The following is a 26,859-nucleotide window of genomic DNA, read 5'->3' as shown; positions in this document are numbered from 1 at the left end:
AGCTCGACACGTTTTCTTTTGGCAAACAGACATGAAGCGAGTCCCCAAAAAAGAAAGAAAAGGGGGAAAAAACGGGAGATTTTTCCAAGTTTTTTTTTTTTTTTAATAGGACGCGCTTAGAGGAAAAACGCAACGGAGAAACGCGTGTGCGTTCAACGGCAGCAATCCAGCAACAATGAGGCTTTATGTGGAACTTCTGCGTTTGTCAGACTGATGACGATTCGAGCAGAGACACATGAGAAATGAAGCGAAATCAGACGCTCCGCCTCTAAAGAGAGAGAGAGAGAGAAAGAGAAAGAGAGGGATGAGATATTTTCATATTCAATATGTCAAATTCTTTATTCGCTTTTGTTTAATAATTAAAAAAAATAATGTGTAAACATTTTATAAAATCTCTACTATGTAAAATAAATACAAATTTATTTAAAAAATGTAAACATAAGCGATATTTATTTATGATATAAATAATTTTTTTTGTATTTTAAAGTACTTACAATTGTACTAGAAATCTATCGTCGTGCCAAAAGTAGTTTAGTCAAGTTGTAAAATTATTCATTTGTTCGATTCTGCGTAGCGCCTCTACGACGCTCTTGAATCACCTCTGCGCCTGCGTGCGCAGTCCCTCGCATCTGCGACACTCTTGACGCGTCCGCGTTGAGCTGCGCCGGAAGTGACCGGCGGCGTTTCGCTAGCAGTTCGCGCTAACCGGACCGGGACCGGCGGAACCGACAGCGGAGCCGAAACCTCAGGATTGAACCGGGCCGAACGGAAAGATCGCGCATCTTCTCCGAATCGGGAGTTTATCTGCAGCTGGCGGGTGAGTGCAGATGCAGGGAAGGTTAAACGAACGAACAAACGGCGAACCGGATCGGGACTCGAACCCTGAGCCGTATACACCGGCCCCGAGTCCCCTGACAGACACCTGGGATTTACCCGTCATCTGAACCGTTAAACACGGAATCACTGAAAGTGACAGATTAAGCATTTGCTGTTATATAATAATGATCGTGATCAAACAATAATATCAATATTTATCATTATTATTTATGTTTTAGTAGCATGACATGTCTTTAAAAAGTACAACGATGTGTCAGATCGCAATATCATAGTGCTCAAAGATAAAAATAACTAAAAGCCGAGGTGTTTACAAGACGTTTTGAAGAATACCATGGTATTACTATAGTATTTACGTGTTGTTTATTTAAGTGAAATCTGAAATGTTTTTCAATTATAAACGCTTATATTTTCATGTCGCGTTTTTCTCAGCCTAATCTAGTACTTTATATCATTGCCTAAGTGTTTGGAATATTGTCTTAAGTATTTAACAATATTTTGTCGCAGCGGTGTGGAAGCAGGAAGTGCGGCGCGATCGGCCTGCGTGACGTGTGCTTGAGGGGCTTTTGTTTGGGGGCGTGGCCTGAAGGCGTCTTCTAACTCGCGATTGGTGAACAGGTAAAATGATTAACAATTATGTCATTATTCTAGGGCTGACCTTTTGGTTTTAATTGTAAGGATTAGTCACTAATCACACATATAATAATACATTATTAAATTAAACTATAATAATAAGCTTTAAATTGTCTACGTAGCCTTATAAGCATTTGTCGTACAAATTTCTTTTTCTTTCTTTGTTTTCGATGAAGTCGGCGACATTGACTCAAAGAATCTGTATCAACAAAAATGAGTAGATTACGTTTGAAACATGATCAGCAACATGCTAACTTAATGTTAACAACGTGTTAATCACGCTAGAAACATGGCAGTATATTGATAATCATGCTAATAACATGATAGCAACATGCTAGTAACTAGGTAGTTATGTTATTGTTAACAGCATGTTAATGTTAGAATCATGTTAGCATTTTGCTAATCTTGTTGACAAAATGCAAGTAACTTGCTAATAATGTTAGAATCATGATAGTAACTTGGTAACAACATGCTAGCAACATGCAAATCATGTTAGTAATGTGCTAATCATGTTACACAACAAGCTAGTAACTTGTTAATCATGTAAGAAACGTGTTAGAATCATGCTAGTAACTTTTTAATCATGTCAACAGAATGCTAATCATGTTACAGTCTTATTAGCAACTTGCTAATCTTGTTAAAACATGCTAGTAACTTGGTTAATAAGTTAGACACATGTTAGTAACTTGTTAATCATGTTAACATGTTAGTTGTGCTAGTAACTTGTTAATCATGCTAACAATTAGACTTAGAATGTTAAAATCATTCTAATAACTTGCTAATCATGTTAAAACATGTTAGCAACATGCTAATCATGCTAGAATCATGTTAGTTACTTGTTAATCATGTTAACAACATGCTAGTAACTTGTTAATCATGCTAATAGCTAGACTTGGAATGTTAAAATCATTCCAATAACTTGTTAATCATGTAAAAAAACATGTTAGCAACATGCTAATCATGCTAAAACATGCCAGCAACATGTTAATCATGCTAGTTACTTGCTTATTGAGTTATACATTCACTAACGTGATTCTAGCAACTTGCTAATCATGGTAACATGCTAATTATGCTAGCAACTAGACTTAGAATGTTATAATCATTCTAATAACTTGTTAATCATGTTAGAATCATGCTAGCAACATGCTAATCATACTAAAACGTGCTAGCAACATGCTAATAATGTTAGGGCTAGTTACTTGCTAATCATGTTAACAACATGATAGTAACTTGCTAATTAAGTTAGAAACATGTTAGTAACTTGCTAATCATGCTAACATGCTAATTTGGCTAGTAACTTGCTAATCATGCTAGACACATGCTAGTAACATGTTAATCATGTTAAAAACATGCTAGTAGCTTGCTAATTAAGTTAGAAACATGTTAGCAAATTACTAACCTTGCTAACATGTTAATTATGCTAGTAACTTGTTAATCATGCTAGTAACTAGACTGAATGTTAGAATCATTTAAATAATGTGTTAATCATGCTAGAAACATGCTACCAATTTGCTAATCATGCTAACAACATGCTAATCATGCTAGAAACATGCTAGTATCTTGTTAATCATGCTAGAAACATGCTAGTAACTTGTTAATCATGTTAGAAAACATGCTAGTATCGTTAATCATGCTAGAAACATGCTAGTATCTTGTTAATCATGCTAGAAACATGTTAGCAACTTGATAATCATGCTAGAAACATGCTAGTAACTTGTTAATCATGTTAGAAAACATGCTAGTATCTTGTTAATCATGCTAGAAACATGTTAGCAACTTGCTAATCATGCTAGAAACATGCTAGTAACTTGTTAATCATGTTAGAAAACATGCTAGTATCTTGTTAATCATGCTAGAAACATGTTAGCAACTTGCTAATCATGCTAGAAACATGCTAGTAACTTGTTAATCATGTTAGAAAACATGCTAGTATCTTGTTAATCATGCTAGAAACATGCTAGTATCTTGTTAATCATGCTAGAAACATGTTAGCAACTTGCTAATCATGCTAGTAACTTGTTAATCATGTTAGAAAACATGCTAGTATCTTGTTAATCATGCTAGAAACATGTTAGCAACTTGCTAATCATGCTAGAAACATGCTAGTATCTTGTTAATCATGTTAGAAAACATGCTAGTATCTTGTTAATCATGCTAGAAACATGTTAGTATCTTGTTAATCATGCTAGAAACATGCTAGTATCTTGTTAATCATGTTAGAAACATGTTAGCAACTTGCTAATCATGCTAATCATGCTAGAAACATGCTAGTATCTTGTTAATCATGCTAGAAACATGCTAGTATCTTGTTAATCATGCTAGAAACATGTTAGCAACTTGCTAATCATGCTAATCATACTAGAAACATGCTAGTATCTTGTTAATCATGCTAGAAACATGCTAGTATCTTGTTAATCATGTTAGAAACATGCTAACAACTTGCTAATCATGCTAGTAACTTCTTAATCAATACATTTATATTACATTAAGTAATTTGCTACTTTCTGTGGATTAAAAAAAAAAAAAAATTTCTCTTCTAACGGTTAGTCAACTATTGGTGGCAACCCTACATTCTAACCTTTCTAAATGAACATGTACCTGTCTGCAGGTGTTAGCCATCCTGCTGTGGCTGTGCGGGCGCGCAGTGGGCGGAGTCAGGCTCAGACTCGGGCTGTGATTGGCTGAGAGCGATGAGTGGGCTGGCGGGGGCTCACGGGCGGCGAGGGGGCGGGGCTGTGGTGCGGGAGCGGGTGCGAGGCGTGGACTCGTCCTGCTGGTTCGCCCCCGGTGTCCTGCGGCGTGTGTTCGAGCTGCCGGCTCCGGTCCTGTCCCGCCACCAGCTGAAGCGTCTGGAGGAGCACCGCTACAGCAGCTCTGGACGCTCACTCCTCGAACCCGTCATGCAGCGCTACTGGGAGTGGCTGGTGCACAGGATGCCGCCCTGGATCGCACCCAACCTCATCACCATCGTGGGTTTGGCCACCAACATCTTCACCACGCTGGTGCTGGTGTACTACTGCCCGACCGCCACCGAACAGGTGCCGCGCAATCCTACAGTCATATACCAAAACGGTAAATTCGTACAACAAACTAATTTATTTGCACGTTTAGGCTCCTCTCTGGGCGTATCTGCTGTGCGCGGTGGGTCTGTTCATCTATCAGTCGCTGGACGCCATCGACGGGAAACAGGCGCGACGCACTAACAGCAGTTCACCACTGGGGGAGCTGTTCGACCACGGCTGCGACTCGCTCTCCACAGGTGAACATTACACACTCTCTTCTGCTCACCAAGCCTGCATTTATTTGATCTGAAGTACAGCAAAAGCAGTAAAATTTAGAAATATTTTTTACTATTTAAAATAACTGCTTTCTATTTGAATATATTTTAAAATGTAATTTATTTCTGTGATCAAAGCTGCATTTTCAGTCTTCAGTGTCACATGGTCCTTCAGGCTTTGATCACAGAAATAAATCACATTTTAAAATATATTCAATTAGCAAGCAGTTATTTTAAATAGTAAAAATATATATTTTTTAAATATATTATAAGTGTATATTACAAATTTATGTGAATGTATAAATTTGAATATAATGTACATAATTTATAATATAAAACATCAATTTTGGTTGGGTTAATATTATATTACATAATTTATTTAACATTTATTGAATAGTTAACATAAATAATTGATAGTACATTATATAATGTAATTTATATATGTAAAAACTATATGTAATTATTAATGGAAAAAGATTTACATAATGTATATAAATTATAATTATAATGTATTTTACCTATCATTTATTTACTAATACTTTATAGTGTAATATTTGCATATTTAGTAATGTATCATTTAAATAATATATTAATAATTGCATAAAGTAAATTATATCATATGCATATTTTAAATGTACATTTGCATGAATAATAAATGACACAAATAATTAAACCTCTACAAAACTAATATACATTACCAGACAAATGATTTTGAACAGTAAGATTTTACATCTTTATAAAGAAGCCTCTTCTGCTCACCAAGTCTGCATTTATTTGATCTGAAGTACAGGAAAAACAGCATAATTGTGAAATATTTTTACTATTTAAAATAACTGCTTTCTATTTGTATATATTTAAAAATATAATTTATTTCTGTGATCGAAGCTGAATTTTCAGCATCATTACTGCAGTCTTCAGTGTCACACGGTCCTTCAGAAATCATTCTAATATTCAAATATTCATATTTAAAACCGGTGAGTATTTTTTTTTATTTTAGGATTTTTTGATTAATAAAAAAGATCCAAAGAGCAGCATTTATCTAAAATAAAATGCTTTTAGGGACAGAAATTGTGAAAATTAAAACTTATATTTAGTAAGGATGCCTTAAAATGATCAAAAGTGATGATAAAGACATTTTTTAATGTTTGCAAAAGATTTCTATTTCAGATCAATGCTGTTCTTCTGAACTCTCTATCAGACAAACCTGAAACAAAGTTCAACTCAACTGTTTTCAGCATAATAATAATAATATTAAATGTTTTTTAAACAGCAAATCAGCATGTTAGAATGATTTCTGAAGGATCATGTGACACTGAAGACTGGAGTAAAGATGCTAAAAATTCAGCTTTGAAATCACAGAAATAAATTACATTTTAAAATATATTCAAATGGTACGCAGTTATTTTAAACAGTAAAAATATTTCAGAATTTTGCTGTTTTTACTGTATTTTTAATCAAATAAATGTAGGCTTTGTGAGCAGAAGAGACTTTATTTTTATTTTTTATTATTTAATTTTTTCTTCTGATTCCCATAATGCCATCTGAATGTTTGTCGTGTGTGTCAGTGTTTGTGGTGTTGGGCACGAGTATCGCGGTTCAGCTGGGCACTCACCCGGACTGGATGTTCTTCTGCTGTTTCGCGGGCATGTTCATGTTTTACTGCGCTCACTGGCAGACCTACGTCTCCGGCACGCTGCGCTTCGGCATGTGAGTATCAAACACCTCGGCTCCTGCTGAATCACATCTGAGGGGTCAAACGTATATGTGAGGGTTGTTCTGTGCCAGATTTGACATCACAGAGCTGCAGGTGTGTCTCGCGCTGTTGCAGACCTTCACGGCCGTCGTCGGCCCCGCCTTTTGGAACGTTACGGTAAACCCCCGGCCAATCAAACGGCTCTCTGGCTGACTGACGCCAGCAATGCACCAATCAGCTGCCTGAAACGCTAATTAACAAACCTGAATGATTCCAATGGAGAGACTCAGATCAGCTGTGTGTGATTGTGAAGCTGTGTGTGTTTGTGTCTAACGTGCGTCTCTCCTCCGCTCTGATCAGCATTGATGTGACTGAAGTGCAGATCTTCATAATTGTGCTGTATCTGCTGGCTGCTGTGGGCGGATCGGCTTTCTGGCAGTCTCCGGTAATCTGTGATTATCATAATAGTGCTTCAGATCAGAGTGTTTAGTGCAAATAATCAGCCACTTATCAGCTATGAGTGTGTTTTGCATTATATTGCATTCATTTTGTATTCAAAATTGTCCAAATGTGTCGTGGGTGTGTATTGTTACATATTCAAGTGTTTGAATGTAAATGTTTCTCGACAGATTCCCGTCATAAACATCCAAATGAAATTAATTCCAGCACTTTGCACATTTATCGGGGTGGTTTTCTCCTGCACCAATTACTTCAGAGTCATATTTACAGGCGGAGTGGGGAAAAACGGATCCACTATAGCGGTACGTACGACAGCTCTGATATTCAAACCAAACATACATCATCATTTACATAACCAGACTAAAACTAGACCTGAAGACAAACTTTGACTGGGCTTGAAAAAGCCTGGACAGAAATGTTCAATCCACAGTCTATCAGAAAAACTGAAAGATCTCAGGGTGGTTTTTAAGGTGCTCAAAGTGGTTGCTAGGGTGTTGTTGTGGGGTTGCTAGGGTACCCAAGTTGGTTTTCTAGGGTGGGTTGCTAGGGTACCTGGGGTGGATTTTAAGGTTGTTGCTAGGGCACTCAAAGTGGTTGCTAGGGTGTTGCTGTGTGGTTGCTAGGGCACCCAAGGTGGTTTCTAGGGAGATTTGCTAGGGTACCTGGGTTGGTTTTTAAGGTGGTTGCTAGGGTACTCAAAGTGGTTGCTAGGGTGTTGCTGTGTGGTTTCTAGGGAGATTTGCTAGGGTACCTGGGTTGGTTTCTAGGGGGGTTTGCTAGGGTACCTGGTGGTTTTTAAGGTGGTTGCTAGGGTGCTTTAAGTGGTTGCTAGGGTGTTGCTGTGTGGTTGCTAGAGGACCCAAGTTGGTTTTCTAGGGTGGGTTGCTAGGGTACCTGGGGTGGTTTTTTAAGGTGGTTGCTAGAGTGTTATTGTGTGGTTGCTAGGGTACCCAAGTTGCATTCTAGGGTGGGTTGCTATGGTACCTGGGGTGGTTTTTAAGGTGGTTGCTAGGGTGTTATTGTGTGGTTGCTAGGGTACCCAAGTTGGTTTCTAGGGGGGTTTGCTAGGCTACCTGGGGTGGTTTTTAAGGTGGTTGCTAGGGTGCTTAAAGTTGTTGCTAGGGTGTTGCTGTGTGGTTGCCAGGGTACCCAAGTTAGTTTTCTAGGGTGGGTTGCTAGGGTACCTGAGGTGGATTTTAAGGTTGTTGCTAGGGCACTCAAAGTGGTTGCTAGGGTGTTAATGTGTGGTTGCTAGGGCACCCAAGGTGGTTTCTAGGGAGATTTGCTAGGGTACCTTGGTTGGTTTTTAAGGTGGTTGCTAGGGTGTTGCTGTGTGGTTGCTAGGGTACCCAAGTTGGTTTTCTAGGGTTGGTTGCTAGGGTACCTGGGGTGGTTTTAAGGTTGTTGTTAGGGTGTTTAAAGTGGTTGCTAGGGTGTTGCTGTGTGGTTGCTAGGGTACCCAAGGTGGTTTCTAGGGCGGTTTGCTAGGGTACCTGGGGTGGTTTTTAAGGTGGTTGCTAGGGTACTCAAAATGGTTGCTAGGATAACCAAGGTGGTTTCTAGTGAGGTTTGCTAGGGTACCTGGGTTGGTTTTCAAGGTGGTTACTAGGGTACTCAAAGTGGTTGCTAGGGTGTTGCTGTGTGGTTGCTAGGGCACCCAAGGTGGTTTCTAGGGCGGTTTGCTAGTTTACCTGGGGTGGTTTTTAAGGTGGTTGCTAGGGTGTTGCTATGCAGTTGCTAGGGTAATTAGCATGTTTCTAACAGGTTGTTAACATGATTACCATGGTACTAACATGTTATTAGGATGGCTTTAGTGTCTTTAGCAAGTTACTAGCATGTTGTTAGCATGTTTCTATCGTGGTTAGCAAGTCACTAGCTTGACTTTAACATGATTAGCAAGATTCTAGCCTGTTTGCATGACTAGCAAGTTCTTAGCATGTTTCTAGCATGACTAGAAAGTTACTAACATGTTTCTATAGCAAGTTACTAACATATTTCTAGCATGATTAGCGTGTTACTAGCTTGTTATGATTACCATGTAGCTATCATGTTGTTAGCATGATTAAAATGTTACTAACATGTCGTTAACACGATTAACAATATACCAGCATGTTTTAGCATGATTAACTTGTTACTAACATGTTAGCTCGGTTAACAAGTTACTAGTATGTTGTTTGCATGACTAGCTAGCTATTAGCATTTTTTAGCATGATTACCAAGTTACTAGCATGTTTTTAACATGATACGTACGTTACTAGCATGATTTGTGCATTACTATCATGTTGTTAGCATGATTACCATGTTGTTAACATGATTAACATGCTGCTAACATGTTGTTAGCATGAGTAACAATATACTAGCATGTTGTTAGCAAGTTACTAGCATATTGCTGACATGATTAACATGTCATTATCATGTTGATAGCATGTTTACAGCATGAATAGCATGTTGTTAGAAAAATTTGCTTGTTACTAAAATGTTGCTGACATGATTAGCAAGTGATTAGCATGTTATTAGCATATTACTAACGAGATAAATCTAGATTAGATAGAGTAGAGGGAAGCTTGATTTAGTCTCAAGGGATTCTGGCAGTTTAAATTTGAATTTTGTCAGTTGGAGTTTGAATTTTGACAGTTGGGCTGATGATACACAGGGCAACTTTTTGAGCAATTTTATTGGGCAACTTTTTTTGAGCAATGTTGCTTGGACACTTTCTCATTGAGAATATGTAACACGTTTCTTCCTGTATAATTTAGATCAGTTGTGGGCCCTGTCTCACACCTGGCTGCCCGTTCACGGCAACATTTTCCAAAGTTGCCCGGCAACATTGCTTAAAAAATTGCCCAGTGGAGTTTCGAGTTTTGTCAGTTGGAGTTTGAATAGTGTTGATCATTTGAACATTCCCTCAATGTAAGTCTATGGGATTTTCCCAGTTTTAATCATCCTTTTTTAGGAAAACGTTCAAAGTTCAATCAGTTATAAAATATACAGCTTACTCGGTCAGATCAGTCTAAGGTCTGGGCTGAGTTTGGTGGTGCTAGCTTGAAAACTCAAGGACGAGTTTCAACCACAAATTTAGTCTCAGTGAAGAATAAGAAGCAGCAGCTTAAATATATTGTGACTTACCTACCTGTGTGTGTGTTTCAGGGCACGAGTGTGTTATCGCCCGTCCTGCACATCGGCTCCGTTATCATCCTCGCCATGATGATTTATAAGAAATCAGCCGTCCAGCTGTTCCAGAAACACCCCTGTCTGTACATCCTAGCCTTCGGCTTCGTTTCTGCCAAAATCACCAATAAACTAGTGGTGAGTGAACAAACATATACCGGGAAAATCTTCATTTGCAAACTTGAGTTTGACCTCTGACCTGGTCTGGTGATGGGCTCAGGTGGCTCACATGACGAAGAGCGAGATGCATCTTCACGACGTGGCGTTTCTGGGTCCCGGTCTGCTGTTTCTCGATCAGTATTTCAACAGCTTCATCGACGAGTATCTGGTGTTGTGGGTTTCTCTGGTAAGGTCGCGCCGCCTCAGATTCACACTAAAGTCTGGTATTACGACTCATAACTGTTGTTTACTCTCAGATTCTGTCTCTCTTCGATCTGGTGCGCTACTGCGTGAGCGTCTGCAACGAGATCGCGTCTCACCTGCACATCTGCGTCTTCAAGATCAAGCCACAGAGTGCAGCGGTGGCCCTCGGCTAACGGCGAAGGAGCTTTCATACGGTTACATCTCACTGCACTTTCATCCCCCAACTAAACCAGAGCCAATTGATCCTAAATCAAACCATTCTGCGCTTAGAAGAAAAGAAGTTCAGGAAAAAATCTGATTCCATCACTTGCTCACCAATGGATGTGAATGGGTGCCATCAGAATGAGAGTCCAAACATCTTACAAATGCTTCACGAGATTAATCGGATTACTTATTGGATTACTTTGATGTTTTTATCAGCTGTTTGGACTCGGGCTCTGACGGCACCCATTCACATCCATTGGTGAAACTAAACCAGAGCCAATGAATCATGATTCAAACCATTCTGCGCTTAGAAGAAAAGAAGTTCAGGAAAAAATTTTATCCGTTTGTTTCTTCATCAGATTTCATAACTTGCTCACCAATGGATGTGAATGGGTGCCGTCAGAATGAGAGTCCAAACATCTTACAAATGCTTCACAAGATTAATTGGATTAATTAGTGGATTACTGTGATGTTTTTATCAGCTGTTTGGACTCGGGCTCTGACGGCACCCATTCACATCCATTGGTGAAACTAAAACCAGAGTCAATGAATGAAGATTCAAACCATTCTGTGCTTAGAAGAAAAGAAGTTCAGGAAAAAATGTAATCCGTTTGTTTCTTCATCAGATTCCATTACTTGCTCACCAATGGATGTGAATGGGTGCCGTCAGAATGAGAGTCCAAATATTTTACAAACACTTCAGGAGATTATACGGATTACTTGTGGATTGCTGTGCTATTTTCATCAGCTGTTTGGACTCGGGATCTGACGGCACCCATTCACATCCATTGGTGAAACTAAACCAGAGCCAATAAATCATGATTCAAACCATTCTGTGCTTAGAAGGAAAGAAGTTCAGGAAAAAATTAAATCTCTTTGTTTCTTCATTAGATTCCATCACTTGCTCACCAATGGATGTGAATGGGTGCCATCAGAATGAGAGTCCAATCATCTTACAAACGCTTCACAAGATTAATCGGATTACTTAGTGGATTACTGTGATGTTTTTATCAGCTGTTTGGACTCTCATTCTGACGGCACCCATTCACATCCATTGGTGAAACTAAACCAGAGCCAATGAATCATGATTCAAACCATTCTGCGCTTAGAAGAAAAGAAGTTCTGGAAAAAATTTAATCCGTTTGTTTCTTCATCAGATTTCATAACTTGCTCACCAATGGATGTGAATGGGTGCCGTCAGAATGAGAGTCCAAACATCTTACAAATGCTTCACAAGATTAATTGGATTAATTAGTGGAATACTGTGATGTTTTTATCTGCTGTTTGGACTCGGGCTCTGACGGCACCCATTCACATCCATTGGTGGAACTAAACCAGAGCCAATGAATCATGATTCAAACCATTCTGCACTTACAAATGCTTCACAAGATTAATCGGATTACTTAGTGGATTACTGTGATGTTTTTATCAGCTGTCATTCTGACGGCACCCATTCACATCCATTGGTGAGCAAGCGATGTAATGAAATTTCTCCAGATCTCATTTTCGGTTGAACTTCTTTGCTGAGTTTCTTCTCCAACGAATGAATAAATGAACAAACTAACGAATGAACTAACGAACTTCCGAAAGGTCACTTTACTTAAGGTCATTGTTTTAAGAAGATGGCTCTTTGTTACCCATGATGCTTTGGGGCTGTCGGGGTCTGTATTATGGTTTTAACGACTCGTTCTCACGTGTTTGAATTGGATTAAACGAGTGAAAGTCAGATCAATGATTTTGTGGCTGCTAATAATGATTTGGTGAGAGCGTTCACTTGTTTACGCACGTTTGTATTTTGCGTTTTAATCAGGTCATATTCTTCCCTTCATCACTCCGTTTTCTCGTTTCTCGGAAGGATGTTTCTGTCGTTTTGTTCAGTTTTAAATGGAAAGCACTTAATTTATTGATTCGTCCCTGAATGAAATCACAGTGTTTAGCTGGTTTGTCTAAATTTTTAGTTTGTTGCGTCTCACGCCGTGCCTGCTGGGTGAATCTCTCAATGTCATGTTTCACATTAAAATGAAAAGAAAACATAAGAAAATGTGTTTAGAAGGAAAATAAAAGCTACTTTTAAGTGTATTATTTTAACGGCAAATTTAAATGAGTGCTGTCAAACGATTAACCAAAATAAACGTTTTTATTTACATGTATTATGTAAAAAAATATATTATAGATGTGATTAATCACAATTAATCACATTTAAAATAAAAGGTTTTGTTTAAATATACATAATAAATATATACAGTACACACACATATTATGCAAACAAAAACAATCACATTCAAATTAACAAAAAAACGTTTATTTTTTATGTAATTAATCGCATCCAAAATAAATGTTTTGTTTACAAATATAAATACATATATACACAGTACAAACACATTATGCAAACAAACAATTCAGTTTTAGATGTGATTAATCGATTAGTCACATTCAGAATAACAGAACATTTATTTTGGATGTGATTAATCGCATCCAAAATAAATGTTTTTGTTTACAAATATATATATAATAAATATATACAGCACACACACACACACACACACACACACACACACACACACACACACACACACACACACACACACATATATATATTATGGAAAAAAAAAACTATTTTAGATGTGATTAATCGCAGTTAATCACAGTCAAATTAACAAAAACATTTATTTTGGATGTGATTAATCGATTAATCACAATTTAATCATCATGCAAATTAAAAAAAAATTATTTTGGATGCGATTAATCGATTAATCACAATTAAATCACAATCAAATTGACAAAAACATTTATTTCGGGTGTGTTTAATCGATTAATCGCAATTAAATCACATTCAAATTAACAAAAACATTTATTTTGGATGCGATTAATCGATTAATCGCAATTAAATCACATTCAAATTAACAAACATTTATTTCTGATGCGATTAATCGATTAATCACAGTCAAATTAACAAAAACATTTATTTCGGATGCGATTAATCGATTAATCACAGTCCAATTAAAAAAAAAAAAAACATTTATTTCAGATGCGATTAATCGCAATTAATCACAGTCAAATCAACAAAAACTTTTATTTTGGATGTCATTAATCACATCCAAAACAAATGTTTTTGTTTACAAATATACATAATAAATATATACAGTCGATTAATTGCAATTAAATCACATAAAAAAACGATTATTTTAGATGTAATTAATCAATTAATCACACCCAAAATAAACGTTTTTTTTTTTGTTTACAAATATACATAATAAATATATATAGTACACACACATATTATGCACATATTAATCACATCCAAAACAAATGTTTATTTTTTATCGATTACTCGATTAATTGCAATTAATCACATTCAAAGTAGCAAAAACTTTTATTTTGGATGCAATTAACCACGTCCAAAATAAACGTTTTTGTTTACAAATATACATAATAAATATATACAGTCGATTAATCGCAATTAATCACATTCAAATTAACAAAAATGTTTATTTTGGATGTGATTAATCGTTTGACACAAATACAGTATTTATATATATATATATTTCAGACAGTAATAAAATAAATACTGCCATTATATGCTTAAAATTGTTCAATTTAAATAATATGTCCCGTTTTGGTGACTAAGAAATAGGCTTGTCATTTAAATAATAATAATAAAATCACAGTAGTCCTAAAATGCGCTTCTAAATATAATTTTCTTATTATTTCTTTCTGAAATGTGACACATTTGCTGAGATTTGCTGTTTTTCTTTGCTTCATTCTGCCTGAAATGTTCAGACGTTAAAATCCAAAATGCCAAGAACGGGTTTCAAGTTCAAGGACATTTTAAAGGTGTCTTAAGTGTCTTTCTGGTGGCGTCGTCAACTTCCTGAACTGTTCGCTTCGTGTTGCACCGGATTTTCCTAAAATAAGTTGACTTCACTTCGGATATTTCAGATATTCAGTCTGTTAATCGCCGCTCATTAGTGTTCATTTTTAATTAAGTATTGCACACAACAAACGTTGCCTTAAATATAAAGTTTGCATGGCGTTCTGGATTTGTATTTATTTCTAAACATCCCTCTCAGGCGATTCATATAATGTAAGAAATACATAAATAGATAAATGAATAAATGGTAGTTTGTAGAAACAGCTCGATGCTGCCGCCCAGAAAACAAGCTGAGATGAGTTTTGACGAGTTTGTGCAATTGATGTTATTAATGATCTTTTATTTGCAGATGATTAAAGGCTTCATCGTCTGCTGTTCTTCCATATCTTTATCAGTATGAGAGATATTAAACGTGTTGTATTCTACGAACGTTCGTCCGTTCACACTTTAATCATAAGCTTTGATTCGTTTTGTTAGGCGTCACTTGTTGCCAAATCCTTTCTGGGACTATTTTTTTTTTTGGTCCACTTTAACGAGAGATTTAAGCGCTCATTAAATCTTGCAGATGGAAACGTCCGATGATATATTTGTTTTTTTTTTTTTCGTTTTTTTTTTCATGACACTTTCAGTGACTCGTAACAAACTGTTGGTTTGATTGTAACATTGCTCTGATTTTTGAATAAAAGCACCTGTAAAATAAAGATTGCTATATTTATGATAACTGGTGTTTTTTTGGTTTGTTTTGTTTTGTTTTGAAGTACTTCCTGTCTTAGTAAACGTAAATATATGGTACAAATAGACTTAAAAACTTACAAAAATACAGCTGAAATGTTATCATTACAACATATCCAGTATGAATATTGTGCATTTACCCTCTTTATGTTGTATGTTTCACTCTATAAAGACTAATACAATCACATACAATCATTTCTCAAATATTTATTACGATACATCCTGATAAATGTAATAAATAACTGGATGCTTTCAGACGATTTCCTATTGAAGTGTTTTCCCTTATTCACTTTTTTAGTAGTCAAACCATCCGAAGACAACATCTTTAGAACAGAAAGAAAATTATAAAATGAGATCAGATGAACATAAATCTGATCTTTCCCAGAGGAGACCAAAACAGTAACTCACTTCAACGTCTGACTTATTATAATAACGTTTATAAGCTTTTTGTGAAACTGGGATGAACTAATGAATCTGGACATCGTTTTTTATGATTATCAAGGGTGTAGAATTTACTACAGACGTTATGACATGTCTCTACCAATAGCCACACACTAAATCGTCGAAATTGCTAATATTTCATTAAAAAAGTCGCTTTTCAGGGGGATTTTTCCCGCGCTGGCGCCCGGCCGAGCAGCTCCACATCCGGGTTTTTTCCTCGTGAGTTTGGTCGGAAATGAGCGGCGAGAGTTGACGCGCGAGACACGGAAGAAAAACATCTCTCTTAAGTGAACTAAATCAGAAATCTGAGCATTACGCGAATTAAAGGATATACAAACAGCACAGAATGAAATCTAAGCACTGACAGAAGTGATAAAGTCATTGTGAAGGCATTTGAAATGTCAGAATGTTTAGACTGAGGGACGATCTTCTGTTTGATTGACAGGTAACGTTAACGTTAAAGCTTTTCCTCTGACAGCTCATCATATGATGAGTATTATTATATTTAAATCTGATTTAATCATTACATACAGCTTTGACAAAAACAAAGATATCAGCAATACCACAATAACCTTAAACTGCGCTTTAATGTCATTTTCTTTGACATAGAAAGTGAAACTAAGGAAATCTGTGTTTCAGTAAAAGTGAATGGATTTGTCTTTTATTTCTTCTTGAATCGCTCAAAGTACTTGTGGTGCAATTGTAGCACGTTCTTTGAATAACAAAATTAACGCTAACCTTCCGACTAAGTTATGAAAACGTTATTTCTGAATGTTCTTGAAACCTTAAGAATGCCACTTTAAAGAAATAATATTTAGAACGTTAGGAGAGCATTCCATTTATTCATTTTGTAAACATTCTGTTTTTTTGAGTGTTTTCAGAACGTTCTAAAACTAGCAGTAACGTTTAAAAAACATTAGATGAACTGAATGTTTTAGAAAAAACAGGATATGAAAGCGTTATTTCGGAATGTTCTTCAAACGTTCAAAACGTCGGTCTGTTTTAAAATGTTTTTATTGGTTATACAGCCTTAAGGGAACATTCCATTTAATCATTTGGTAAACATTCTAGGAACGTTAGTTTTGAGTGTTTTCAGAGCGTTCTAAAACAAGCAGTAACGTTTAAAAACTTTGGATGAACTAAGAAATGTCAGGATGAAATATAACACATTTAACACTAACGTTCCCACTAAGTTATGAAAACGTTATTTTGTACTGTAATGTTCAGAATGTATTTTTTTTTAATTTATATAGAACTTTAAGAGAACATTCCATTTAATCATTTTGCAAACATTCTAGGAATGTCGTTTTTCACGACGTTCTAAAACAAGCAGTAACGTTTAAATAACATTAGATGAACTAAAATGTTTGAGGAAAAAATATGAATAAATAATGATAAAATATATAACGTTTTTACAATCCCACTAAATTATGAAAACATTATTTCTGAATGTTATTTGAACGTTCAAAATGGCACTTTTTAAAAAATGTTTTTTCATTGTTTTTACAACGTTCCTTTTATTCATTTCGTAAACATTCGGGGAATGTTCTAAAACAAGCAGTTAACGTTTAAGAAACGTTAGAAAAATAAGGCATGAAAACATTATTTCTGAATGTTCTTTGAACGTCCAAAGCATCAATTTGTTTTAAAATGTTTTTTATTGATTATACAGCATTAAGGGAACAATCCATTTGATCATGTTGTAAACATTTTCAGTTTTTTCAGAACATTCTAAAACAAGCAGTAACGTTGAAACAACATAAGATGAACTAAACGTTTCAGAAAAAAATTTATGAATAATGTTTAAAATATAGAAGAACGTTTAACTCTGTATGTTCCGAAGTTATGAAAACTCTATGAAAATGTTCTTTGAACGTTCAAAACGTCAATTTTTAATTGTTTATACAACGTTACGGCAACATTCCAATTGATCATTTTGTAAACATTCTAGGAACGTTGTTTTTGAATGTTCTCTGAATGTTCTCTGAACGTTCTAAAACGAGCTGAACTAAAATGTTTCTGCGAGAACAGTATTAAAGACCCTGTTTCTGGTAGAATGCGTTTGTAACATTACCAGAACATTCTAAAAACGTTCCCTATTAGTTGGGTTCATATCCAGTGTGAAAAATACTCTGTTTTTTATACAGTTTGTTCCTCTAGTTTGTGTGTGAATGGTTTTATCAACATTTAGTCACAAGACGTCCAGCAGAAGTGAAACTCAGAGACTCACCCATGAAGCTGATCTGCGGTGAGGAGAGGAAGCACCGCTGATTGGAGTAATACACTGGTTGTGTGTGGTCAGGTATGTGGTGGTTTCAGGAGGGTTTGTGTGTTCTGCCGGTGGCTCTGGTCATCTGGACCGCCGCCACCTTCATCTTCGCCTACATCACGGCCATCATCCTGAGACACGTCGACCCGCTGCTGCCCTACATCAGGTGAACAAAGCCCGCTTTCATCATGTGACAGTGTGACCTCTGACCTCTGACTGACTTTAGTCTTGTGGTCTTACAGTGACACGGGGGCGATGGCGCCGGAGAGATGCGTGTTTGGACTCATGCTCAATGTGTCCGCCTTCTTAGGTACTGACTTTGACCTTTAACCCCTTGTGTTCTGATGCGTGTCAGTGGTGTAATGTCACGTGTTCTCCTGCAGGGGTCGCTACTATGTACGTGCGCTTCAAGCAGCTTCAGGCCCTTGTGGATTCTGAGGACACCCGTCTGAACCGCCTCAATCGGATAGGGTTTGTTCTGGGATGCGCAAGCTCGCTCGGCATGTGCGTCGTCGCCAACTTCCAGGTGTGTTTTTTTTAGCGTAAAGACATTTAAAGCAGGTCAGATATTTTACATTTGATGTGTGGATTTGCAGTCTGCTGCGCACAAATGTTCATGTTTGTCTGAAAAGTTGCATTAACAGTTGTTGACTCACATTAATTAACAATAAAGATGAACCAAGAAATTACTATAAAGCGTAAACAACGTAAATTGTAAATTACATTTAATTCCTCGAGCTTTAACTCTACAAACTCCAAACTCAGCCCAGATCTTCAGACTGATCTGACCGAGTGTGTTGTGTCTTACGATTAAAACTAGGAAAAATCCCATAGACTTACATTGAGGGAGTGTTCAAATGATCAACACTATTCAAACTCCAACTGTCAAAATTCAAACTTCAAACTCCAACTGTCAAAATTCAAACTCCAACTGTCAAAATTCTAATTTAAACTGCCAGAATCAGTTGAGACTCTATCTAACTGCCCTTCTGTCAACTATTTCTAATCCATTCAAACCAACTTGCTAATCATGGTAACAATATGTTAGTAACATGCAAATCATGTTTGAAACATACTGGCAACATGTTAGCAACTTGTTAATCATGCTAGAAGCAGACTAGCAACATGCTAGTTACTTGCTAATCATGTTAGAAACATGCTAGTAACTTTGCTAATCGTGCTAAAAATGCTAACAACTTGCTAATCACGTTAGAAACATGCTAGTAACTTTGCTAATCGTGCTAAAAATGCTAACAACTTGCTAATCATGTTAGAAACATGCTAGTAACTTGCTTATCATGCTAACAACTTGCTAGTAACTTGCTAATCATGCTAAAAATGCTAACAACTTGCTAATCATGTTAGAAACATGCTAGTAACTTGCTCATCAATGCTAACAACTTGCTAGTAACTTGCTAATCATGCTAAAAATGCTAACAACTTGCTAATCATGTTAGAAACATGCTAGTAACTTGCTCATCAATGCTAACAACTTGCTAGTAACTTGCTAATCATGTTAGAAACATGCTAGTAACTTGCTCATCAATGCTAACAACTTGCTAGTAACTTGCTAATCATGCTAAAAATGCTAACAACTTGCTAATCATGTTAGAAACATGCTAGTAACTTGCTTATCATGCTAACAACTTGCTAGTAACTTGCTAATCATGCTAAAAATGCTAACAACTTGCTAATCATGTTAGAAACATGCTAGTAACTTGCTTATCATGCTAACAACTTGCTAGTAACTTGCTAATCATGCTAAAAATGCTAACAACTTGCTAATCATGTTAGAAACATGCTAGTAACTTGCTCATCAATGCTAACAACTTGCTAGTAACTTGCTAATCATGTTAGAAACATGCTAGTTGCTTGCTCATCAATGCTAACAACTTGCTAGTAACTTGCTAATCATGCTAAAAATGCTAACAACTTGCTAATCATGTTAGAAACATGCTAGTAACTTGCTTATCATGCTAACAACTTGCTAGTAACTTGCTAATCATGCTAAAAATGCTAACAACTTGCTAATCATGTTAGAAACATGCTAGTAACTTGCTCATCAATGCTAACAACTTGCTAGTAACTTGCTAATCATGTTAGAAACATGCTAGTTGCTTGCTCATCAATGCTAACAACTTGCTAGTAACTTGCTAATCATGCTAAAAATGCTAACAACTTGCTAATCATGTTAGAAACATGCTAGTAACTTGCTTATCATGCTAACAACTTGCTAGTAACTTGCTAATCATGTTAGAAACATGCTAGTTGCTTGCTCATCAATGCTAACAACTTGCTAGTAACTTGCTAATCATGCTAAAAATGCTAACAACTTGCTAATCATGTTAGAAACATGCTAGTAACTTGCTTATCATGCTAACAACTTGCTAGTAACTTGCTAATCATGCTAAAAATGCTAACAACTTGCTAATCATGTTAGAAACATGCTAGTAACTTGCTCATCAATGCTAACAACTTGCTAGTAACTTGCTAATCATGTTAGAAACATGCTAGTTGCTTGCTCATCAATGCTAACAACTTGCTAGTAACTTGCTAATCATGCTAAAAATGCTAACAACTTGCTAATCATGTTAGAAACATGCTAGTAACTTGCTTATCATGCTAACAACTTGCTAGTAACTTGCTAATCATGCTAAAAATGCTAACAACTTGCTAATCATGTTAGAAACATGCTAGTAACTTGCTTATCATGCTAACAACTTGCTAGTAACTTGCTAATCATGCTAAAAATGCTAACAACTTGCTAATCATGTTAGAAACATGCTAGTAACTTGCTCATCAATGCTAACAACTTGCTAGTAACTTGCTAATCATGTTAGAAACATGCTAGTTGCTTGCTCATCATGCTAACAACTTGCTAGTAACTTGCTAATCATGCTAAAAATGCTAACAACTTGCTAATCATGTTAGAAACATGCTAGTAACTTGCTCATCAATGCTAACAACTTGCTAGTAACTTGCTAATCATGTTAGAAACATGCTAGTTGCTTGCTCATCAATGCTAACAACTTGCTAGTAACTTGCTAATCATGCTAAAATGCTAACAACTTGCTAATCATGTTAGAAACATGCTAGTAACTTGCTCATCAATGCTAACAACTTGCTAGTAACTTGCTAATCATGTTAGAAACATGCTAGTTGCTTGCTCATCAATGCTAACAACTTGCTAGTAACTTGCTAATCATGCTAAAATGCTAACAACTTGCTAATCATGTTAGAAACATGTTAGTAACTTGCTCATCAATGCTAACAACTTGCTAGTAACTTGCTAATCATGTTAGAAACATGCTAGTTGCTTGCTCATCATGCTAACATCTTGCTAGTAACTTGCTAATCATGTTAAAAATGCTAACAACTTGCTAATCATGTTAGAAACATGCTAGTAACTTGCGCATCATGCTAACAACTTGCTAGTAACATGTTAATCATGCACGAAGCAGACTAGCAACATGCTAGTTACTTGCTAATCATGTTAGAAACATGTTATCAACATATCTATCTATCTATCTATCATCTCTGACAGACTGTATTGTCTTCAAAATATTCAAACTTTAAGCTTTTAAAACTACTTGAAACTTCAAACTATTTCAGACTGAAAACCATCAAACTTCAAACTTTTAAACTTTTTCAAACGTTCAGGTCTTGCTTTTTCAAGCCAATTTGATCTAGTTCAGTCTGTTCTTCATCCCCTGATATTGACGGCCCTGATATTGATATCCTGATATATCATGTGATTCATTTCGGGACTCCTGAGCGATTTCACAAATCTTTCCTATTTTTTTTTTTCTTAAACAGTAGAAAGCATAAAGGCAGTACAGTTATAAAAACAAAAAGACAAAAGAAAGTATACACAAATTCAAATCCCTTAAGAAAATGAACCGTGGATCTCTGACTGAAAAAAGACTGCTTGAAAAGTCCTTGAAAGTGACAGCTTGCAGATGTTTGTGTTGCTCTGAACAGACGCGTTTGCAGCTGCTGATTCGACTCAAAATGTTCATTTTCTTCCCAGAAAACCACTGTGTTCTCGATGCACCTGGTGGGCGCCATACTGACGTTCGGCGTGGGCGCGCTCTACATCCTGGTCCAGACGGCGCTGTCGTACCTCATGCAGCCGCACATCCACAGCAAATCCGTGTTCTGGACTCGCCTCAGCGTCTGCTTCTGGACCTTCACCAGCATCATCTGCAGTATCCTTTCAACAGGGTTAGTATTTAACGTTTCTTGTGGCCGCTGAAGGTTGCTTCCTTGATTCTCTCAGTGTTCGTGTCGTCTGTGGTCATGTACAGCACTCTGTCAGGAACCGAGGTCAACAAGAAGCTGCACTGGACGCCTGGAGAACCTGTGAGTGTGCCGTCTCACTGTGAGGTTTGTGCATGTCAAACGTGAGTTTCTGATTGGACTGTTGATTGTTGTTCAGGGTTACACTCCCCACATCGTCAGCACCATCTCTGAATGGTCTCTGGCTCTGTCCTTCATCAGCTTCTTCTTCACCTACATACGAGACTTCAAGGTAAAGCGTCTCTCTCAATTCAGACTTTTTTGTTCCAAAATCGCAAAACATAAACTCGCAATTCTGACTTTTTCGAAAGCACAAAATATAAACTCGCAACTTTTACGTTTTTTAGAATTGCAAAAATATCAACTCATACTTCTGACTTTGTTGAAATTGCAAAAATACAAAATTTGCAATTAAGTTTTTTTTTTTTTCGAAATTGTAAAATATAAACTTGCAATTTGCATGTTTTTTTCTAAATCACAAAATATAAACTTGCAATTCTGAGTTCGTCAAAATAGCAAAAATATAAACTTAAATCGCAAAAATATAAACTCATACTTCTGACTTTGTTGAAATTGCAAAAATATAAACTCGCAACTTTTACATTTTTTCCAAAACCGCAAAAATATAAACTCTCACTTCTGACTTTGTCGAAATTGCAAAAATACAAAATTTGCAATTAAGTTTTTTTTTCGAAATTGTAAAATATAAACTCGCAATTTGCATGTTTTTTTCTAAATCACAAAATATAAACTTGCAATTCTGAGTTCGTCAAAATAGCAAAAATATAAACTTAAATCGCAAAAATATAAACTCATACTTCTGACTTTGTTGAAATTGCAAAAATATAAACTCGCAACTTTTACATTTTTTCCAAAATAGCAAAAATATAAACACTCACTTCTGACTTTGTCGAAATTGCAAAAATACAAAATTTGCAATTAAGTTTTTTTTTCGAAATTGTAAAATATAAACTCGCAATTTGCATGTTTTTTTCTAAATCACAAAATATAAACTTGCAATTCTGAGTTCGTCAAAATAGCAAAAATATAAACTTAAATCGCAAAAATATAAACTCATACTTCTGACTTTGTTGAAATTGCAAAAATATAAACTCGCAACTTTTAAATTTTTTCCAAAATAGCAAAAATATAAACTCTCACTTCTGACTTTGGCGAAATTGCAAAAATACAAAATTTGCAATTAAGTTTTTTTTTTTTTCGAAATTGTAAAATATAAACTCGCAATTTGCATGTTTTTTTCTAAATCACAAAATATAAACTTGCAATTCTGAGTTCGTCAAAATAGCAAAAATATAAACTTAAATCGCAAAAATATAAACTCATACTTCTGACTTTGGCGAAATTGCAAAAATATAAACTTGCAACTTTTACGTTTTTTTTTTCTCCAATTGTAAAATATAAACTTGCAATTTTCATGTTTTTTTTCCTAAATCACAAAATGTAAACTTGCAATTCTGAGTTCGTCAAAATAGCAAAAATATAAACTCACAACTTTTACGTTTTTTCCAAAATCGCTAAAATATCAACTCATACTTCTGACTTTGCTGAAATTGCAAAAATATAAAATCGCAACTTTTAAATTTTTTCCAAAATAGCAAAAATATAAACTCACACTTCTGACTTTGTCGAAATTGCAAAAATACAAAATTTGCAATTTAAGTTTTTTTTTTTTCGAAATTGTAAAATATAAACTCGCAATTTGCATGTTTTTTTTCTAAATCACAAAGTATAAACTTGCAATTCTGAGTTCGTCAAAATTGCAAAAATATAAACTTAAATCGCAAAAATATAAACTCATACTTCTGACTTTGGCGAAATTGCAAAAATACAAAATTTGCAATGTTTACTTTTTTGAAATTGCAAAATATAAACTCGCAATTTTGACTTAAAATAAAAACATGCATTTTTAAAAATTTTATTTCGAAATTGCAAAATATAAACTCACAATTCTGGCTTTTTCCGAAATTGCAAAATATGAACTCGCAATTTTGACTTAAAATATAAACTTGCAATTTTAAAGTTTTTTTTCTAAATTGTAAAATAGAAAACTCACAATTCTGACTTGAAATCGTAAAATCATCTTTTTTTTTTTTATTCGCAAAAATATAAACTTGCAATTATTATTTATTTTTTTCAAAATCACAAAAATATAAACTCACACTTCTGACTTTGTCGAAATTGCAAAAATACAAAATTTGCAATTTAAGTTTTTTTTTTTTTTTTCGAAATTGTAAAATATAAACTCGCAATTTGCATGTTTTTTTTCTAAATCACAAAGTATAAACTTGCAATTCTGAGTTCGTCAAAATTGCAAAACTATAAACTCAAATCGCAAAAATATAAACTCACACTTCTGACTTTGTCGAAATTGCAAAAATACAAAATTTTCAATGTTTACTTTTTTGAAATTGCAAAATATAAACTCGCAATTTTGACTTAAAATAAAAACATGCATTTTTAAAAATTTTATTTCGAAATTGCAAAATATAAACTCACAATTCTGGCTTTTTCCGAAATTGCAAAATATGAACTCGCAATTTTGACTTAAAATATAAACTTGCAATTTTAAAGTTTTTTTTCTAAATTGTAAAATAGAAAACTCACAATTCTGACTTGAAATCGTAAAATCATCTTTTTTTTTTTATTCGCAAAAATATAAACTTGCAATTATTATTTATTTTTTTCAAAATCACAAAAATATAAACTCACACTTCTGACTTTGTCGAAATTGCAAAAATACAAAATTTGCAATTTGTTTTTTTTTTTTTTTGAAATTGTAAAATATAAACTCGCAATTTGCATGTTTTTTTTCTAAATCATAAAGTATAAACTTGCAATTCTGAGTTCGTCAAAATTGCAAAAATATAAACTCACACTTCTGACTTTGTCGAAATTGCAAAAATACAAAATTTGCAATTTAAGTTTATATTTTACAATTTCGAAAAAAAAAAAAAACTCGCAATTTTGACTTAAAATAAAAACATGCATTTTTAAAAAAAAAAATGTTTTCGAAATTGCAAAATATAAACTCAATTCTGGCTTTTTCTGAAATTCTGGCTTTTTCGCAATTTTGACTCGAAATCGTAAAATCATCTTTTTTTTTTCAAATTCGCAAAAATATAAACTTGCAATTTTTTTTTTTTTTTTCAAAATCACAAAAATATAAACTCACAATTCTGACTTTTCCAAAATTGCAAAACAAACTCGCAATAATATAAACTCACAATTCTGGCTTTCTTGAAATCACAAAAATATAAACTTGCAATTATTATTTATTTTTTTCAAAATCACAAAAATATAAACTCACACTTCTGACTTTGTCGAAATTGCAAAAATACAAAATTTGCAATTTGTTTTTTTTTTTTTTTGAAATTGTAAAATATAAACTCGCAATTTGCATGTTTTTTTTCTAAATCATAAAGTATAAACTTGCAATTCTGAGTTCGTCAAAATTGCAAAAATATAAACTCACACTTCTGACTTTGTCGAAATTGCAAAAATACAAAATTTGCAATTTAAGTTTATATTTTACAATTTCGAAAAAAAAAAAAACTCGCAATTTTGACTTAAAATAAAAACATGCATTTTTAAAAAAAAAAATGTTTTCGAAATTGCAAAATATAAACTCAATTCTGGCTTTTTCTGAAATTCTGGCTTTTTCGCAATTTTGACTCGAAATCGTAAAATCATCTTTTTTTTTTCAAATTCGCAAAAATATAAACTTGCAATTTTTTTTTTTTTTTCAAAATCACAAAAATATAAACTCACAATTCTGACTTTTCCAAAATTGCAAAACAAACTCGCAATAATATAAACTCACAATTCTGGCTTTCTTGAAATCACAAAAATATAAACTCGCAATTCTGACGTTTTTGTCGAAATGACTTTCTAAATCTTCGACCTTTTTTTTTTTTTAAATTGTAAACATAAACTCCTAATCCTGACATCTCACATCAGATGATAGACTCTTGTTGAGTGTGTCTCTCACACCTGTGTGTGTTTCTCTGCAGAAGATCAACCTGCGAGCAGAAGCGGAGCTTCAGAGCAACCACTTGTATAATTCGCACCATTACAGGCCCGTTCCTTCACGCGGACCCTTAGAAACGTCTCCGCTGCTCGCCGGCAGCATCTGATTTGGAGAAAACCCTCCAGATGAGGCAGAAAGACCGTGAGGCTCCAGCAGAGGGCAGCAACGCTCAGGGTTACAGGCAGAAACACTCAGTACTTCATACTAACATTTACACAACGTTTGTACAACATTAACACAACCGTCTGAAATGATGCTCTAACTGTAATGATTTTAACCGAATACAAGACACATGTTACACTTCTGGTTTGTTCTCTAGTGTAAGTTGGTGGTTCTATGGTCTGTTCTTTTGTTCTAGATATATTCATTTTTTATACCACTGTAAAAACGCATAACGTCTCTGAGTGTGTTACCATTGGGGTGTATCAGTGGCTGAGTTTTATGCATAAAGAACATTTATAGCTCATATTTCATCATGACAAAATAAAAGTCACATTTAAAAAATGCTAAAAATATTTCTAAATGATTTAAATAAAATGTTTATTATACCATCACTGACAATATTGAT

The 26,859-nt window shown here is 35.0% G+C and overlaps 2 protein-coding genes across 3 annotated transcripts; both read left to right on the top strand.

Annotated features, from left to right (window-relative positions):
* Positions 1 to 671: 671 nt before the first annotated feature.
* On the top strand, positions 672 to 13,400 carry cept1b (choline/ethanolamine phosphotransferase 1b). Its single transcript, XM_073843989.1, has 10 exons — positions 672 to 817; positions 1,342 to 1,452; positions 4,076 to 4,505; positions 4,579 to 4,726; positions 6,310 to 6,451; positions 6,798 to 6,882; positions 7,067 to 7,198; positions 10,044 to 10,202; positions 10,285 to 10,410; positions 10,481 to 13,400. The coding sequence occupies exons 3-10, from the start codon at positions 4,158 to 4,160 to the stop codon at positions 10,598 to 10,600; spliced, it is 1,260 nt and encodes a 419-aa protein (XP_073700090.1). The 5' UTR covers positions 672 to 817; positions 1,342 to 1,452; positions 4,076 to 4,157; the 3' UTR covers positions 10,601 to 13,400.
* Positions 13,401 to 15,919: 2,519 nt separating this feature from the next.
* On the top strand, positions 15,920 to 26,842 carry LOC141338810 (DNA damage-regulated autophagy modulator protein 2-like). Of its 2 annotated transcripts, none has more exons than XM_073844427.1 (8): positions 15,920 to 16,120; positions 17,978 to 18,110; positions 18,187 to 18,254; positions 18,328 to 18,470; positions 21,975 to 22,152; positions 22,224 to 22,306; positions 22,383 to 22,475; positions 26,275 to 26,842. In XM_073844427.1, exons 2-8 carry the CDS (start codon positions 17,980 to 17,982, stop codon positions 26,395 to 26,397), a joined length of 819 nt encoding a protein of 272 aa, XP_073700528.1. In that variant the 5' UTR covers positions 15,920 to 16,120; positions 17,978 to 17,979; the 3' UTR covers positions 26,398 to 26,842. The 2 variants fall into 2 exon arrangements, with proteins under 2 accessions (XP_073700528.1, XP_073700527.1); XM_073844426.1 differs by having other exon boundaries at positions 17,867 to 18,110.
* Positions 26,843 to 26,859: the final 17 nt, after the last annotated feature.

Source organism: Garra rufa, chromosome 7 (genome assembly GCF_049309525.1).
Source record: "Garra rufa chromosome 7, GarRuf1.0, whole genome shotgun sequence".
Taxonomy (NCBI): domain Eukaryota; kingdom Metazoa; phylum Chordata; class Actinopteri; order Cypriniformes; family Cyprinidae; genus Garra; species Garra rufa.
The sequence above is the reverse complement of the archived record's forward strand: the minus strand, read 5'-3'. Positions and strand labels throughout refer to the sequence as shown.